General features: G+C 45.2%; 1 protein-coding gene across 1 annotated transcript; it reads right to left on the bottom strand.

The window, feature by feature from the left end:
- Positions 1 to 2,311: 2,311 nt before the first annotated feature.
- Positions 2,312 to 16,412, bottom strand: LOC125946520 (R.appendiculatus Kunitz/BPTI-like protein). The gene is made up of 3 exons (XM_049670026.1): positions 16,266 to 16,412; positions 15,079 to 15,117; positions 2,312 to 2,541 (listed from the first exon to the last, which is right to left on the bottom strand). The coding sequence occupies exons 1-3, from the start codon at positions 16,369 to 16,371 to the stop codon at positions 2,372 to 2,374; spliced, it is 315 nt and encodes a 104-aa protein (XP_049525983.1). The 5' UTR covers positions 16,372 to 16,412; the 3' UTR covers positions 2,312 to 2,371.
- Between the last annotated feature and the right edge of the window lie 543 nt (positions 16,413 to 16,955).

Genomic DNA, 16,955 nt, shown 5'->3' with positions numbered 1-16,955 from the left:
GTGTTTATTCAGCTGGTTGAAACCTGATATATTTGTAATATATGTTAAGTATGCGATAAGTTTTTTAAATTTGTGCATTTTTGTTTTTGTGCTGGACCATTTGCTGGCCACTGGCGCCATTGTACAGTGCCTGCAATAATTTAGTGATTTAGCTGTTGTACAAGCTTTCTAGTCAACTAGGGCGAAATGTCATGTATTTGTGATATATGTTCAGTATGTGATAAGTTCAGGTTTCTTATGTTTGTGCTATAGGATTTTCATGTTTATTATTTTATTGTGCTAGACCATTTGTTGGCCACTGAAACTATTGTAAATTGCTTGTATTTTTATAATGTTTCGAACATGTACAAGTTTTCTAGTCAACAATATACCCATGCTAGAAAGAACAGGACTGCATTTTAATTGTAGTGCAATATTTCTAATAAATATATTTTGTTAGTGCTTGCTTTGTGTGTAACCTTTCATAGTGCACAAAACCATCTGAAAGGTTTGTGTACTGGCTTCAGAACAGCCCGAACTAAAGCCCTGCAAAGTTTTAACTATTTCTAAATGCTCAAAAAGCAGTCGCGCAGGGAATGCAAGCCAACGGCTTGCATTTTAAGAGAGTGCATTTTGAGCATTTAACAGTGCATAAAAGCTTTGGAGGGGCTTATTTTGGAAGTAAATATTACTCTCATTTGCCTCCGAAAAAACTTGGGAGAAGTAAACGACAATGCATTTAATGCCGTGCATTAACTCTTAACTCTTAACGCACCAGATGACGTGGTGCTGACGGATTCCATGTCAGCGTTACAGAGGCATCGTGGCCTACCTCTTGAGAAATTTACAAGGCATACTCTGGCACTGATTAACGACCTAACGAGCAAAGGATTTAACATAAGGTTTCAGTGGATACCATCAAGCGTAGGAATTGATAGAAACAAGAAAGCTGACGCCCTTGCACGCCTAGCGCTGACATTTCTCGCCAAAAGTGTAAGCTCCAAAAACTTTCAGAACCCTAAGGGTGCAATCCCTTTTCACTTTAGAAAGGTCCACCAGAATGCACACGAAGCCTGTGTCAGCGGTATTGGATTTATCAATTTACCATGGATTTACCGGCGAAGAAGCGACGCTTTTATACCGCAACAGGACCGACTCCCCCTACACCCCAGCTTGGTTATTCAAGTCTGTGTTTTGCGCTTCCCCACTCTGTGCTTACTGTGCTTACATTGGTGACATTAAACATTTCATTTGGCTATGCCCGCAGTTTGACACAGAATGAAAAGCGATGGTGGACAGCCTAGAAAAGATCGGTCTTGCGCACAGGATCCTTGAAGACCTCGTTTTTCCCGGACGGCCCGCGGCAATCAGGAAGAGAGCCCAACGACTGCTGATACCCTTTCTGCGAGACACGCGGCTCATGGACACCTGGTGACACACCCCTGATCTTATCTCGAAGGAGGATCAGGCGGAACAATTGCCGACTATGTGTGCCAGGCTAACGCGGCCTGCTTCAACATCAGCACCACCACCGCCAGTGTTTGGGAGAGCAACACTGTCCATTTTAAAGAATATATAACAAATAATAGGAGGTTCGGTACGAGAATACATGTGCTTTTTGCCCACGGAAGTTAGCAAACTTCCAAAGCTCAAAGATAGATGCAGAAGTTTGTTGGTGCTACATTCCGAATGAAGGAGCAGCACGAAATACATGAACAAAAAATATGTAAGACAGATAGATATACTGAGCCGTCAATTCAGTTTACTAACTTAAACGTGCTCATACATATAACCATCATTATCAGCCTATATTTATTTCCACTGCAGAACGAAGGTGTCTCGCTGCAATCTACATTTACCTCTGTCTTGTGCTAACTGATTCTAACTTGCATCTGCAAATTGCCTAGCTCATACATATACCACGCCCCAAATAACAAGTAAAGCCTACGTTCTCTGTTTATTCTCCTCCGTTTATTTGTTACTATTTAATTTCATCAAGTGCTTCATCTATGCTGAAACATCGTGTAAGCGTCCCGGCTCAAATGATGCTTCTTGCTAGCTCTCCATGCAATTATAGTCTGCGTCGAGACGGCGCAGACAGGGCTGGGGTTGCAAGGCAATGCAAGGCGTATTCGAGCAAATGAACGACGAAGGTCACAGCCACTAAGATGCTACGCATAGTTTCACTGCAGCCGTGTGGGGTTCCTCAACCTTTAAATAAACCGGACACACGTCGTTTTACTGTCCCATCAAAGTATACCGCAAACCCGAAAATGTAACCCTCAATAAAGTAGTGCTATGGTATACGCATTCAAAGCAGACACCAACTTCATACTTTTATCAACTACTTTATTACGACGTACGCATCAAAGGATGGTAATAACGTATGCGGCTAACGCCCCCTAACGTTGTTTACGCAGGAAGCCTCGCACTGGTTCATTCTGGTAAATCCGTTGCAGTTGGCTACCTTTCCTCCTTGTACACACTGGTTGGTTGATGGGTTGTAGTGAACCAAGTCCTGAACCACCTCACCGGGGCCTGATTGCCAGTCGCATTGGCAACCTACAAAGATAAAAAATGCAATAAGAAGAATTTTTGATGGCCAATAGGAATTAGTAAGTATCGCAACCGCAAAGATGGTGCTCGAATTAGGGTGTACGCGTGTGTCCTACACCAGGCTCAGTGTATACCTGTTTTTCAGATGACGTGCATTAAGCAAATAAAATGTGGATACTTTTAATCGAATGAAAAGAACAACGTTTTAAAAACCTTGAAAGTTTGCATTACGGTGTAACATTATTTTATTCTAAGTATGAGTATTCACGAAGTACATTGGTTCTTACTGAGTGACAATATGCGGCCTTCGTTGATGTCCGTAATAATAATTGGGGAGCGATTTTGCCTTACATTTTTTATTTATTGGCGACCTAATACATTTTGCGAAGCTCGGATTTGCTCTGGTTTTAAAAGTAACTAGGAAATATTAAGGTGGAAATCAGGTTTTAAGGGCAAAAATTGTTTTACATGTCGGAACCGTAAATATCCCTTACCTAATTCTGCAAAGCGAACGGCACGCAGTTTCTACATGACCATATTTCTCGATGAGCACATATGTTTGCCATACACTTTAGAGGTAAATTAAAGATTGATTAAGTTCTACTTCTAGTACTGGAAGGAAAATGCGCATGTCATACCTGATGCTCTCTCTCAACAAGTTGTGTGTGCACGAGGGGCACAAGTGCTTTAGTATGCAGGTCACTACAATACAAACATTTACGAGTGTTTCTGCAGCGGAAGCCTTGTAACACTTCTAAAGGTTTATCACTGATTTTACTTCGCAGAATCTACCAATAAGGAATACAATGTAAAAAATGCTCGGTATACTTTCATTCTCGCAATGTGGCACGTCCAAATTAAAGGCAGTCAATGCGGGCTTAAATCTGCGCTTACTGCTGGTGAAAAGTAAAGAAAGATATGTGAAGCCATGAGAATTATTAAATAGCACTTGTACAAAATAACTGTCATCCCTTCCACTGAGGTGGAGATGGAAGACCAGCGAAGCTGTACTATGGTGAAAATTATGTATTTCCAATTATGACTATTAAGAGGTGATGGTGTAATTGATTATTTAAACAATTATAGAAGGAGAAATATATATGATCCGGTGGCTTCCATTGATTTAGTGACCACAGGGACCATCGCCTTATGGTCGCTATGGTACAACGCCATAGGGTGTACGGCATAGGTTGACACGTTCTTCATAAACACGTCACAAACGCTACGCGCGTTCGGTGCGAACGCGGACCAAACGCCGCTGCCGTCGACAACAGTTGTGCGCGTTGTTTGTGTGACTGCACACAACCAGCTGTCGAAACGCTGGCGTCAGTGACGAACTGCTAAACGCCGATGTCGACACTGTTAGGGGGCAGGCGGGCGAGAGCCCAGAGAGGGTCGGCGGCAGAGGACGGCAGGGCTGCGCGCATGCGCCGCAGTGGGAGAGTAGTAGTAGTAGTAGTGATTTTATTGAAGAAAAATGACGTGTTTCTGCTGCCCTATTAGGGAGCACGGCATAGCGTCAGGGGAAGGGGAACAAGGAGATAACGATGTTGAAAGGAAGGGAAGAGAAGGAGAAGCAGCAAGAGTCTCATCCGATCATGGAGGAGGCTGGTGATGGAGGCGGTGGCCTGCTGGGGGCGAGCGCTTAGCGATGGGCGGTGATCCCGTTCAATGCCACAAACTCCAAGAGGCTATGGAGACTCGGAGGTGGGGAGGCGACGGGAACAGGAGGTTGCTGGTTGTCGCAGCAGGTAGACCTTGTTGCCTGTAGGCAGTGATGACCCTTGAGCGGTCCTGTGCCAGCGCTGAGCAAGCAAAGAGAAGGTGCTCGAGGGTCTCGGAGCCGCCGCAATGTTCGCAAACAGTGAGGTGGAGCGTCCCTTGGCGTGCAGCCGCGCCGCCGTCCAGACACAGCCCGTGCGCCGTCGAAGCAACGTTGCGCATTCCCTCCTGGTAAGGCCATACTCTGCAAGTGGCCTGGGACCCTTGCCGTTTGCCACTCTGGCATCTGGATGGACCGTTGCGAGCAGTTTTTTTCAAGCGCTGCCTCGAGAAATCAGAGGAAGCGACTGCTCGTGTGACCGGCACTTCAGGAGGTCGAGGCCCATACGGAAGAAGGGCCCTGTATAGATATCAATTGGTTGTAGCAAACCAGCAGGAGGCATAGTAGGTGTCTTCCGGCGCTGATACAAGTGGCAAGAAGCTGACATAATGGCGCACATAGCGATAAATGCTGGACCAGAACAAGCAGTGCCGCACGCAATCGTAAGTACCAGTGATGACCAGATGTCGAGCAGTATAAGCGTCATGAAGTTGCTGGACTACGGCCAGTCGGCCCTGATTTGGAACGACTAGGACGAGCTCCGCGCCATCATACCAAACGCTACGACAGCATTTAAGCTCCATCGCGCAAGGCGATCATCCGGAGGGAAGACTTATTGGGCGAGGAGCTTAGGCGGTCCATATGTGTTCGAAGAAGATGATCTTGGCGTTCCTCGTCGCCAATATGTAGAAAGCCGGAGAGGGACAGAACACAGATGTCCGAGTCAGCATCGGTATCGTCCGGCTGATCCACGGGATTCAGAGTCAGCGTCTTTATGCAGGCATCCTGACTTATACGTAGTAGAAAATGTATATATTCGCAGACGAAATGCCCAACGTGCCAGTCGTCCAGTTTGGTCCTTGAAAGAAGAGAGCTAGCAGAAGGCGGGATCATCAGTTACGAAGCGGAAGCTTCAACCAAAAAGGTATGATCGAGACTTCATGACCACCCATACGCGCGAGAGACATTCCCTCTCAGTAGTGGTGTTATTTCGCTCGGGCGTGGAAAGAAGGCGGCTGGCATAAGCGATGACACGGTCTTGGCCCTGTTGACGCTGAGCGAGGACAACGCCGATGCCATGACCACTCGCGTCAATTCGTACATCAGTGGGCTCAGAAGGGCCGAAGTGTGACAGAATCGGTGAAGAAGTAAGCAGCTCAATCAGGGTAGAGAAGGCTTTCTCTTGTAGTGGTCCCCAAGAGGAAGAGTCGTCTTCCTTAAGAAGCTCAGTGAGAGGGCGAGCGATGTCGGCAAATTTTTTCACAAATCGCCGAAAATAAGAGCATAAGCCTATAAAACTGCGGTCCTTGTTTGTTGAACAAGGTACCGGGAAATTTCGCACGGCGTGAACGTTCTGCGAATCAGGTAGGGTTCATGATTCCTGCGGCGTTTACGAGATGACTGAGCGTGGTAATTTCGCGGCGACCGAAAGGGCACTTCGAAAAGTTTAGCTGAAGGCCTGCACTGCGAAACACGGAGATGATGGCCATGAGGCGCCACTGGGTCGGCAAAACACAATCACATCTTTGAGGTAACAGAGGCATGTTGACCACTTCAAAACACGCATGAGAGAGTCCACCATGCGCTCGAATGTAGCTGGCGCATTGCATAATCCAAATGGCATGACTTTGAATTGGAATAGACTACCCGGTGTGACGAAAGCGGTTTTCTCGTGATCGATCTCATGGACGCTAATCTACCAATAGCCGGAAAGGAGGTCAATTATTGAAAAGTATTGGGATCCGCCAAGGCAGTCAGAAGTGTATTATTTACGAGGCAGTCGATAAACAACCATCTTTGTTATCCTGTTGAGGTGACGGTAGTCAACGAAGAAGCGCCACGAGTTGTCTCTTTTCGTTACTAAGACAACCGGTGATGCCCCCAGGCTACTGGAAGGTTAAATGATGTCCATGTATATCATCTTGTCGACCTCTTTCTCTATTATGGCCCTTTCTGTAGCGGAGACACGATATGGCCGCCTATGAATGGGGCTGGTGTCACCGATGTTGTTGCGATGCATGACAACAGATGTCTGGCCAAATGGACGGCCGTCCGAATGAGATATCCCGATAAGACGGCAGAAGGTGACGAAGCGCTGTTGTTTGCTCGGAAGGAAGATCGGGGGCAATCGTCTTACAAACAATGTCCGCAGGCATCGAGCACCAAGGAGTGGGTGGTAAAGGTCCGTTGCTACTGAAGAAGGATTAAGAGGCCAAATAAGAAATCTCAAATTATTCCAAAGCATTGATATGCTCTATGGCGATACCATGTGGCAGCACATGCATCGAAGACGCGAAATTGAACGCGATCGCAGTTTTTGAGGATCCGGAATAAGATGCTCGATAGGGCAATATGGCGCGACAAAACCACGTCATTAGGCCGCGACACGACGTACTCGCCTACATGTATGGGAGGACAGGGTGTCAGGAGGACATTTGTATCCGCCTGTGGGGACAGCCTTGCAAACTCAGCAGAACATAAGCGGTGTGAAGCACATGTTGTGGCCTCGCCAGGAAACGGCAGATCCAACTGTAGAACACCAGCGGAGCAGCCAATTTGGGCAGAGTGTTTTGAAAAGAAATCGAGCCCAAGAATGAGGTCGTGTGGACGGTGTTCAAGGACCATAAATAAAACAACGGTATAATGTCCCCTAATGGTCACACGTGCTGTGCATATTCCAATAACAGGTGAAGTACTTCCATCGGCGACTCGCACAAGTGCCGGGTATGGCGGGCGTCAGAACCTTTTTGAGCCTTGGATGGAGAGCAGCGCTCACAGCGCAAAGCTGCACTCCGGTGTCAACGAGCCACCTGTGTCAACAAGCCCTTCATTGTAACAATATATATAGACGCTCTCCCATCTCCTGTCTACGTCTACCACGTGAACGTCTAGCGAGACTTAACACATACCCTTTTTTTTTCGCTCTGACACTACGAATAATTACGCATTAAAACAACCATCTCCACTGAGGTTTAAACCCATGCCGTGGCAGAAATGTGCATTTATGAGTCGGGTGTGCTAAATACTGCGCTATCGTATATCAACTCGGTTGAGCAATGACTGGAAAGCTTTCCCTTCCACGCAGACTCTGAGTGTAGGGGCATCTCAACAAATATTTCGGAGGCCAGAAGGGAGGAGCACTGTACTAGATGTGCATTGCAGTATGTGTATAACATAGAAAATATTCCTGTAGAGATGGTGATTTGTAAGTGCACCATTCTGTGTTGTCATACCCATGAAAAAATTGGCAGTGACACAAAGGAGGCGGAAAGGGCTATGGCGATGACAAGCATCGAAGAGACACACGTCCACAATAAAGAATGCGACGAGAATAAGATTGTTAGTGGAAAACAACGTTGAAAACATCGATGACGTCAATAATAAGACTGGCTCACAGTGTTCACAGGCGCTAAGTATCTCGTACAGTACTTGTATCCTGTACAGCGGGGGGGGGGGGGGGGGGGGGGGGGCGTTCACAATACGTGGACGGCCCCCACGAGGCTCTACGAATAAACGCCACTACGAGGCGATCCAACTCCACCTGAGCAATGGCAGAATAATACCCATGGTCCCTAGCATCCGCGTTCTTGGTATGACCATAGAAACCAACGGCGCCAAATCTACGGCTACCTACAGGATCCTTGGACAGACCGCTGATACATTCAGACTGCTGAAACGAGTGACCAACCAACGAAGAGGTATGACGGAAGAAAGACTCATTCGCCTTGGCCAATCTTTTATCATCTGTCACATTACTTACGTTGCACCGTTCCTCAATTGGTACAAAGCTGAAAACACTAAAGTGGGCGTCATCATCAGAGGAGCCTATAAGCAAGCCTTACGACTCCCCAACCAAACTAGCACGGAACGTCTACTACAATTAGGTATCCACAACACTCTAGACGTGTTAATCGAAGCGCAACGTCCATCGCAACCGAGCGGCCTACCCTCATGGAAAGAGGCCGCAGTATTCTAACCAAGCTTGACATCACCTACCACTGACAACATGGGGTCAAACACCCAATACCACGCGACATTCAGCAATGAACACACGCCGACCCTATTACCAAAAACATGCACCCAGACCACAACAAAGACAGCAGGAAGGCACGAGCTACCTCCATCATCAAATCTTAAGCCAACGCCGCGGGCCTCACCTTCGTCGAAGCAGCTGAATGCCAAGATGAACGTCCCTTTGCTGCGGTTACCACAGCAGTCGGCTTGCTCCAACATGCTGCCAGCATCGTTACCCAAAATGGCCGAGGAAGTGGCCATCGCCCTGGCCACTCTTGACCAAGCCTGTCACACCATAGTGAGCGATTCTCGCACGGCAATCAACAACTATATCAAGGGTGGCATTTCCCAACAGTCACTCCGTGTCTTACATCAAGCCCCGCATTCATCTGAAAATCAAATCACCCTCGTCGGGATCCCAGCACGTGCCGGCGATGCCCACCCGCACCTCACCAACTTCAACGAGGTTGCACACTCCGTAGCACGAGAACTAGTCAACCGTGCCGGAGATGCTGCATGTGCATGAACCCACAGGACGAAACCGCCTTACAAGATACAACGACCTGGTGAAATCATTTTACCTCGGAAGAATAACCTTTCTCACCCCTCACCGCAAGTTAAAGAGGGCACAGACAACCACCCTTCACCTGTTACACACCAATACATACCCCTCCCTCTGACGCTATCACATCATATACCCCGAAATATACAAAAGCCACACGTGCAAGATGTGTAAAACTTAATCAGCAACACTCTCCCACAGGCTATGGGAGCGCAAAATCAATACCCAGACCTTAATCCCGGCACGCTCTCATCGAGATGGCACGCCACCTTGCGCGGCTCCCATCTTGGCGACGAACTATGGCCCAGTAGGCCTACGAAGCGGCGAAGAGGCAAGACCTCGACGTCCCATCGTGGGATGCCTAGGCCCAGTCGACTAAACTGGTGGTTCTCAATAAAGTTCATCTCTCTCTCTCTCTCTCTCTCTCTCGAATGCAGCATTGCGTCATTTCATTCGCACGTGACAGTCGTGGTAGAAGGTCTGGTCTTGATATGCCGTAATATGATTGACCCCTCTGATATCGCAGCTTTGTATGTGCACCTTCATAATATCTCCAATTGATGTGCCCCATGGCACATGAACCTTAACACTTCTAAATGTCGATCTAAGCCAGTATCCTACACTAGCTTATCTTCCCCTAACTAGTGAATTAACAACAAATTTGGTCAATCAGTTGTCACTTATAAATACCCGGGTTTTAACAGTGCCGTTTCCCGGACATGGAAATAAGTATTTCGAATACATAAAATCTAAATCTTCTCGCATGCTTGTTTCAGAACATGGCGCTTCAGTTCTTCTAAGTCTATGCAAATTTTCACGTCTTCGGACTGCTCTTGCACGAGTACTATTGGTGCACGCCACTCACTCGGCGCATCTACATATGTGTTGACGGCGACATTTTCTATTCAGTAAAGTCTTTGTATTTATGTATATTAAAAATGAACATGCGCCTCGGAGAGCTCAGCGCGAAATATTTCGCCCCTGCTTGCAGCTGAAACCAGTGGTGTTTTTGTAGCTTGCCGAGGGCCTGACCAGAACGCTGGAAATATTTTTTTTATCTACTTCCTCAAACATGGCGTTCAGAAATATCAACAGAGTGAGTTATCTATACGCTCGCTCGGCTAGCAAAGGAGTGCGGACGTAATCTAACACATATACATTTGTAATTGTCATTTGCTCACGGTAGGTGTGCTCGAGTTTGGGCTACTCCTCCGTCTGGAAGAATCTTTCTATCTTCACCATGTAGCTCGCGAGGAGGAGCTGCGAGAAAAGACCTGTTCTTGAGCTTCTATAGTGTTTGCTTTTGGATGACAGTTTTGCCGGCGCCAGTCTGGATATTGAAATATACTGGCTGGCCTTGAACCAAAACTGTTGCCCTCCATGTTGCAACTTCGGGCAACTTTATTGCTCCGAGGAGTACTCCGAGGAGGGAGACTAGTCCGGTTTCGTCATAATTCAGGCACTGCGACACAGAGGTGTAGCGACCATCCTTGCTGCAAATTCTGCGGACTTCTGATCGCACTGGGTATAGAGTGCGAAGGTAACGCTATACTGACCGTACTAAGAACATGATTTCTGCGCGCTGTTATTATGGAACGATCGAGATGGCTTTTTTGCGCTGCCCCAATAACTGTCCTCTTTCGAAGTGCGGTAACTCGTTTAGGCACCGGATCGAACTGCGTTCACAGATGACACTGCCTTGTGGTGTTTGCCTTGTTACTGAGGGTAGCTCCCTACCTCGCGTTTGGACTCGAGAGTCTTTTGAAAGGTGAGGTCTGTACCTGTAGCCTGGCGGATAGCTTCTTACCTTTATTACGTATGCTACGTGGTCACACACTAACTGTTCTCGAAGAGCACCACCCTCGCAGTCTATCGAAAGTGTGTGAAGCGCAATAACGAGTTATTCGGCCGACACATTGGGTACATGCGCTAGGATGCTCAATCTGGCTCGTTCAACAATTGCGTTGTCTCGCGGAATACACTGCTTGTCGAGCTGCTGCTCTACGACTGCGTTGAATTCATGGGCTTCTCTTCCCATAGGGCAAAGGCGGAGTAATTTTTATCCGCTTGCTCGCCCATGATGTCGAGTAGTGCATTTACTTGATGCTTCTCGGTCTTTCCGCACAACCCTGAGGATGTTGGGAAACGTTGAAGAGTTCGTTTCCATTTCGGCCACTCGTTCGGTGACAAAAAATGGAAGGCATGCTGTGGTTGAATTATAAATGACGAACATGCCCTCGAACGTTAGGGGGTCGCGCTGCTGGAGTTACGAAATATTGGTATCGCAAGCAGCTCACCAGCGTTTCCTTGCTGGCGTACTTATTCGCACGTTGGAAGACTAGAAGAAGATATCCGCTGGTAGAACTTAATCTTCTGACATCATGTTGTAACAAGGAGGGAAGAGTGAGACGGCCCGAAGAGGGTGTCATAACCACACATTTATTTATTGTCTCTCCGACATGTTCTATCTGAAGTTGAAAGTCACGCGCTACAGATCACCCACCGCGCGCATTAACCGAGAACTATCTGCCCTGCTTTCGCTAGATGGCAGCATCTACAACAAATAGCTGCAGGCATTGGTGTGAGCCTGGCAATGTACTGAAATTCAGCAAAGGTGTGCTGCGGTTCACTAGCCAATCTTTATTAACTTAAAGCTGCAAGCCTTGAAGCAGGGCACTCATATTTGTAGTGATGTCGCGTCTATGACATGCTTAAGCACGTCACATGTGCGACGTAGAAGCCAACATTGTCTTAAGAACGATGTTGATTATTGTTTTAGAAAACTCACGATGCCGCGGTACACTGGGTGCTCACAGAGAAACTGCATAGAAATATCAGCCGTTGCCAGTAGAGAGGTTGCATGTTGTAATTCAAGACGTTCGGTTCACCATTTAGCTCATATCACTGCTACTGTGAACTCCAATCACTTTTGAATGGGATTTACATGGAACGTCACAGTCAATTACGTGGCATATTGGACAAACTTTCTCCGCCACATGGTTTTCCATAAAATATTTTTAATTTGCCTCTTTAAGCGAATGTTCAACTGTTTCTCAAGTTGGTCAGCGATGCTGAAACGAAAATCATATCTCGTATATTTAGGCTTGTGTTTGGACGGACACTTATTAGGACACACCCACTTGTAAAAAACGGCTATAGGCACAATGGAGCTCGTTATATTCGCATATCATTGTTAAATATTCCGGCAATAGACAGTTTTGTAGTCTCGACCATGGTGCAGCGGGACGAAATGATGTATGAAATGTTTTCCGAGATATATTCTTTCGCAAATATGTACCAGCTTTGTTGCAGCGGCTTCTTGCACTCCCAACGTATTTGGTCACGTTGAGGCCGTGACGTTTATCAGTGAAAGAGCAATGTGTCGTTATTTGAAAACCTTCATTACAATGGCTTATGGTTAAATTCGCACCATACAAATAATTTCTCCCACTTCCTACATATAATGCGTCGTCGAGCACTGCAGACTAGATCGATCTCAAGCAAATTCTAAATATTGATTTAAAAGCAGAAATAAAATATAAGGTACCATTGCAGAAGTGTCTACCTCAATCTGTTGGCACTGGCAGTTTATAATTGGCTCCCGTGCGTTTCAATCACAATTAGGCTATCATCTTACTCTTCATTTGGTTAAGTTCTATGGCTCTTCTTTTCCATCATGCATATCATGTAAGCCGTCAGCCTTTCTCTCTCTCTCTCTCTCTCTCTATATATATATATATATATATATATATATATATATGAAGGATGTAGGTCTTCAGATACGCTGTTTATTTACTTGAAGTGCAGGCGCACGTGCAAAAGCCTAAACAAATATTTAATTTTGACGTGTTGGCCGGGGTCCAGCCATTATCAAGAGTTTCATTGTAGGAACCCAGAGCTCATTTTATACATTTTCTGTGTAAGTGAAGAAAAAAAACGAAAACAGCGAGAGAAAGCGTTGGTAGCCTGTACGCATACTTTCAATAGTGTCATGAATACCAACACGCGTACGTTCACTCAAGTCGAAAAAACGGGTAGGTGGACTATGAATACAAACACGGTAGTACATTCAGTGGCGTCATAAATACCTACACGCGTACAGTAACTCAAGTCGACAAAAAAGCGTTGGTAGTCTATGAATAACAACACGCGCAAATTCAGTAGCCTGATAAATGTAGCTAGAAACGCAGCCACAGTAATGCAGGGGGGAGAGGTCACGTGTTAGCATAGAGCGTGGGAGGTGTCGCAGCTGCCAAAAGCGTGTTTATCTTGTTATTTGTTATTGTAGGGCGGCATTTAACTAATCACCTAAGTGGACCTCAAAAGACGTTCACGGAAGAGTGGCACACACCTATTACCAAATACCTATTGATCCAAGTCAATATCGAAGACGCAATGTCAATGTCGGCGTCAATGACATTGAACAGCGGTACCTAACCAGTCCCGCAACCTATACAGTAACCCATGTCGGCGTGAAAGAGGTTCATTGAAAATGGGCAAGTATGTACTTATTGTCACAAGCTCAAAGACCCTTGTTGAATGAATGGTTGGTTTCGAACTCTATTCCCTCAGCACAGGAGCCCGATGTGCTACCATTTCTCCGTGCGCGATCCAGTCACCCAACCTGACGGGAAAACGGATGATAGAAACATTCGTACAAACATCTGCTCTGTAAAGTACGTGAACACCCAAAGAAGGCTAACGAATCAATAGTGAACAACGCGGTACCCTTCCACTGCTGTTTCATGCTTCCCCGCCTCGCATTTACGACCAAGGAGTGCAAGTACCATATCGATGCGTTCTCCTTTTCGCTTTAGAGCATGAACTGGTTATAGGGCTCACAGTGTTCAAGCCTCCATCGAAAACGCTAGGCAACCTTCCCCAAACAGCTTCCACATAAACGAAAAAGTGCAACAATCTTGTGGCGCATAGCTATGGTACTTTAGCGTCGATATGTATGGAATCTTAGCGTCGCGGAATATTGCGCAGTGATCTAGTTCATGTTTTCCGGTAATTATTTGAGAGTAATAGGCTCGTATTTAGTTGGGAAAGCGGCAACCACAGGGGGAGGAGGGAACGCAATTAAGGGAATAGGCTAGAAAAGATTCGCTTTAAAATTCGATTTGCTGCGTGCAAATATGAGATAAGAGAAATACAAATTACCTCATTTTTCAACAGAGCAAAATTAGATATCTAAAAGGCCCATTAGACGAAACCAGGATGCAATATGGGAAATGAAAGGAAGAAATTGCTGTATCAACCAAGTTTGTGCCCTGTTTGTAGCAAGTGCGGAATCTATGCACCAAGACAGCATATACGCTAGCGGACGGTAATATTAGGTGCATATTTCGTAATTGTATTAGGTGCGTGTTACCTGTTCAAAATGCCTATGCATCATTATCGCAGGATTGCTAGCATTCATATTTCCAGGTACAGATAATAAAGCTAGCATTCATACAAGAGGGGTTCTCCTTTTATACGAATAAAATTCAGCTATAAAAGCATCATTTTATTCAACAGACAGAAATTGCCATCGGTGAATGCGTTACTTTAGAAGGCACTACGTGCTGGTAACAATTTTTCGCATAGGAAAAACATCACCGGTAACTGAATCATGACTGCTGTCTGCAGGTTCATGTTTTCCACAAGCTTTTGCTAGATACAAAATTGCAGACACATATGTCACCGTTCTGTGCTCCAAATTGTTAACACTTTCATGTTATGCCCAAAACAAAGTACCACGAAATGGAACCAGTTAGATTCCGAGTTGTTTGAACCTGGCACAAGACATGCAGTTCCTATAAAATAATTTTGACTCTTAACACTGGACTTCACTACGAGCATCATAATATGCTCTATTATCTAACAGAATAAAGGTTGACTACTGTGTATTCTGACAGTTCTCATCTACTTCTTTTGTATTGTCGGAATTATAACATATAAACTGCTGCTATGAATTAGGCTCATTGCAATGTCAGTTCGCCTCGAATGCCATCTTTCTAATAATTCGAAGCAGTATTCTATAATATACGATGTATACTGAAGTACAAAGGTGGATTTCTTTGAAAAGTAACGGTAAAATTAAGGTAGCACTAATGCAGCTAAAAGTGGGAACTAGCGTACAGAATTATAAAGAAAAACATACTTTCCGGATAACTGCATGTTTGGGTCAGCCGGTTGCATGCTGAAAAGGAATGAACCAACTTAAGAAAATGAAAGCATGTAGCACATATTATTCAATTCAGCCGGTTACATCCGCATTGCTGAAAACGGTCGTGTCGTAAAATATTTTTCCCAGGAAATTCCAGAAGCAGAACACCTCGGACAGATTGGGTGGCAGTGTATAGCAGCGTCCGAAAAGCCCTAAACGTCATAACGTTCCTTTTATTGGTGGCTTTGCCAGCGCAGAAAACTAACGACAGTAAGGAAATTTTGTGCACCTTTTATTAAATTAACCATAATCTCGTTTTGACCTAGTCGGTTCTTTCGTGTCAAAAAATAACAAGCGTCGAAAACTGACTAGGTCGGGAACGCAAACTTTGATGACATACGCTGACAACCTGCACATCATGTACCTATACTTGGTAAATTTTCCGCTTGATGCTAGGTTGATTGCATACACTTGTGATATGCGCCGCTAGTTTATGTTTTTGTACTGATCGTCTTGCGCCACTTGCTTCCCTTCTATTTTTCTAGAATGTGCTTCAATAGAGAAGGCAAGAAATGGTGCTCGCGTTTTATGCAAGAAAACGCTTATTCTAATGCACGACAAACAAACCGTTCCGTATTAATACACGTCAGGAATTTAGACTCTTTATTAGCAGCTGATTCTTCTTCGTAACAAAATTTGAAGTGAGAGCTGTCCACGCTAATTCTGAATATCAATTTCTGCCAAATTTTCTTTAAGCACGTTAAGAAAGTACAGGAAATAAGATAGTGAGATAAAGGTATGTTCCTGATTATGGTATTGCCAGCCATTCATTCAGACAGACTTTTGACTGGTGTAGTCTTCATATTCAGTGACGATCTTAAACTGTAATTTGCAGTAAATCTGCAATACTAGTTAGGCGAATGACTGTGCATGCTACTAGCTTGTCACAGATCATGTTGGAGCCCTTGTCGGCACCTGTTGATGAGGTGCGAGCTACATGAAATAAGTTCTGTTTGTCACGAATGTTTGACGTATCGACTTCTAATTTTGACGCGTTGAAATATTAAGTGAGAATGATGGTACAATGAATAAAACCAAACTATGACATTAGTGTATATAATTGTAACAAATACTTGATATTTTCGCAAGAACGGAGGAAAATAATGGATTTATGTTCTTACCCAATGTATCGCGTCTAGCTTCCACATCATCAGCCGCATAGCTTCCTTGGAGAAAAAGCAATATAAGCGGCAGCAACACGCTGGTCAGCACAATGGTAGACGCCATTACTTCAGTTGATGTTCCTCTGCGAGATGTGGGCAGAAGCAGAAGCATGGCGTTTATATTTGCTACCTTGCTTTCCCAATTTTCAGATGAAATCCCGATCTACCAATCACAGGCGGTTTTTATTGCATACATTCATATGCCAGCACTAAATGTGATTTACATATTGTTTTTTTATCATGCAAATAAATTCGTGCCTTGTGTTTAAATATTTTGCCCTTATCTTGATTCACGAACAATATGATAGCCTACGTATGTAAGTACGCAGAGCATGCTGTATTATTTATTTTAGGCAGAGGCAAACGAATATTTAGCGCTGACATATACGTCCACATCTCTAGGAGCAATTATTTCTTTGAGAATGGGTTATGTGTGACGTATGTTTCAAGGTTGGGCAATTATGTGAAATTATTGCCATGCATGTATAAATTGATATTTATCTGAACCGTATTTTGCTGCCTGCCGGGTCCTGCGAACGCTGACGATTGTTCTTTCGCTTTCCGGACACTCAGTGACACATAATTAGTGACCCATGTTGGCGAGACGTTCATTGAAGGGCGGTACATATGCAGTGCATCCTTGGCGCA

Source organism: Dermacentor silvarum, chromosome 7 (genome assembly GCF_013339745.2).
Source record: "Dermacentor silvarum isolate Dsil-2018 chromosome 7, BIME_Dsil_1.4, whole genome shotgun sequence".
In the NCBI taxonomy this organism is placed as follows: domain Eukaryota; kingdom Metazoa; phylum Arthropoda; class Arachnida; order Ixodida; family Ixodidae; genus Dermacentor; species Dermacentor silvarum.
The sequence above is the reverse complement of the archived record's forward strand: the minus strand, read 5'-3'. Positions and strand labels throughout refer to the sequence as shown.

Excerpts from the sequence above, each read along its gene's own strand:
- LOC125946520 (XM_049670026.1), bottom strand. The coding sequence starts at position 16,371 with ATGGCGTCTACCATTGTGCTGACCAGCGTGTTGCTGCCGCTTATATTG. Across the intron at positions 15,118-16,265 it reads AGCTAGACGCGATACATTGG|CATGCAACCGGCTGACCCAA; the intron begins GTAAGAACATAA and ends ATTCCTTTTCAG. Across the intron at positions 2,542-15,078 it reads AACATGCAGTTATCCGGAAA|GTTGCCAATGCGACTGGCAA; the intron begins GTATGTTTTTCT and ends TTATCTTTGTAG.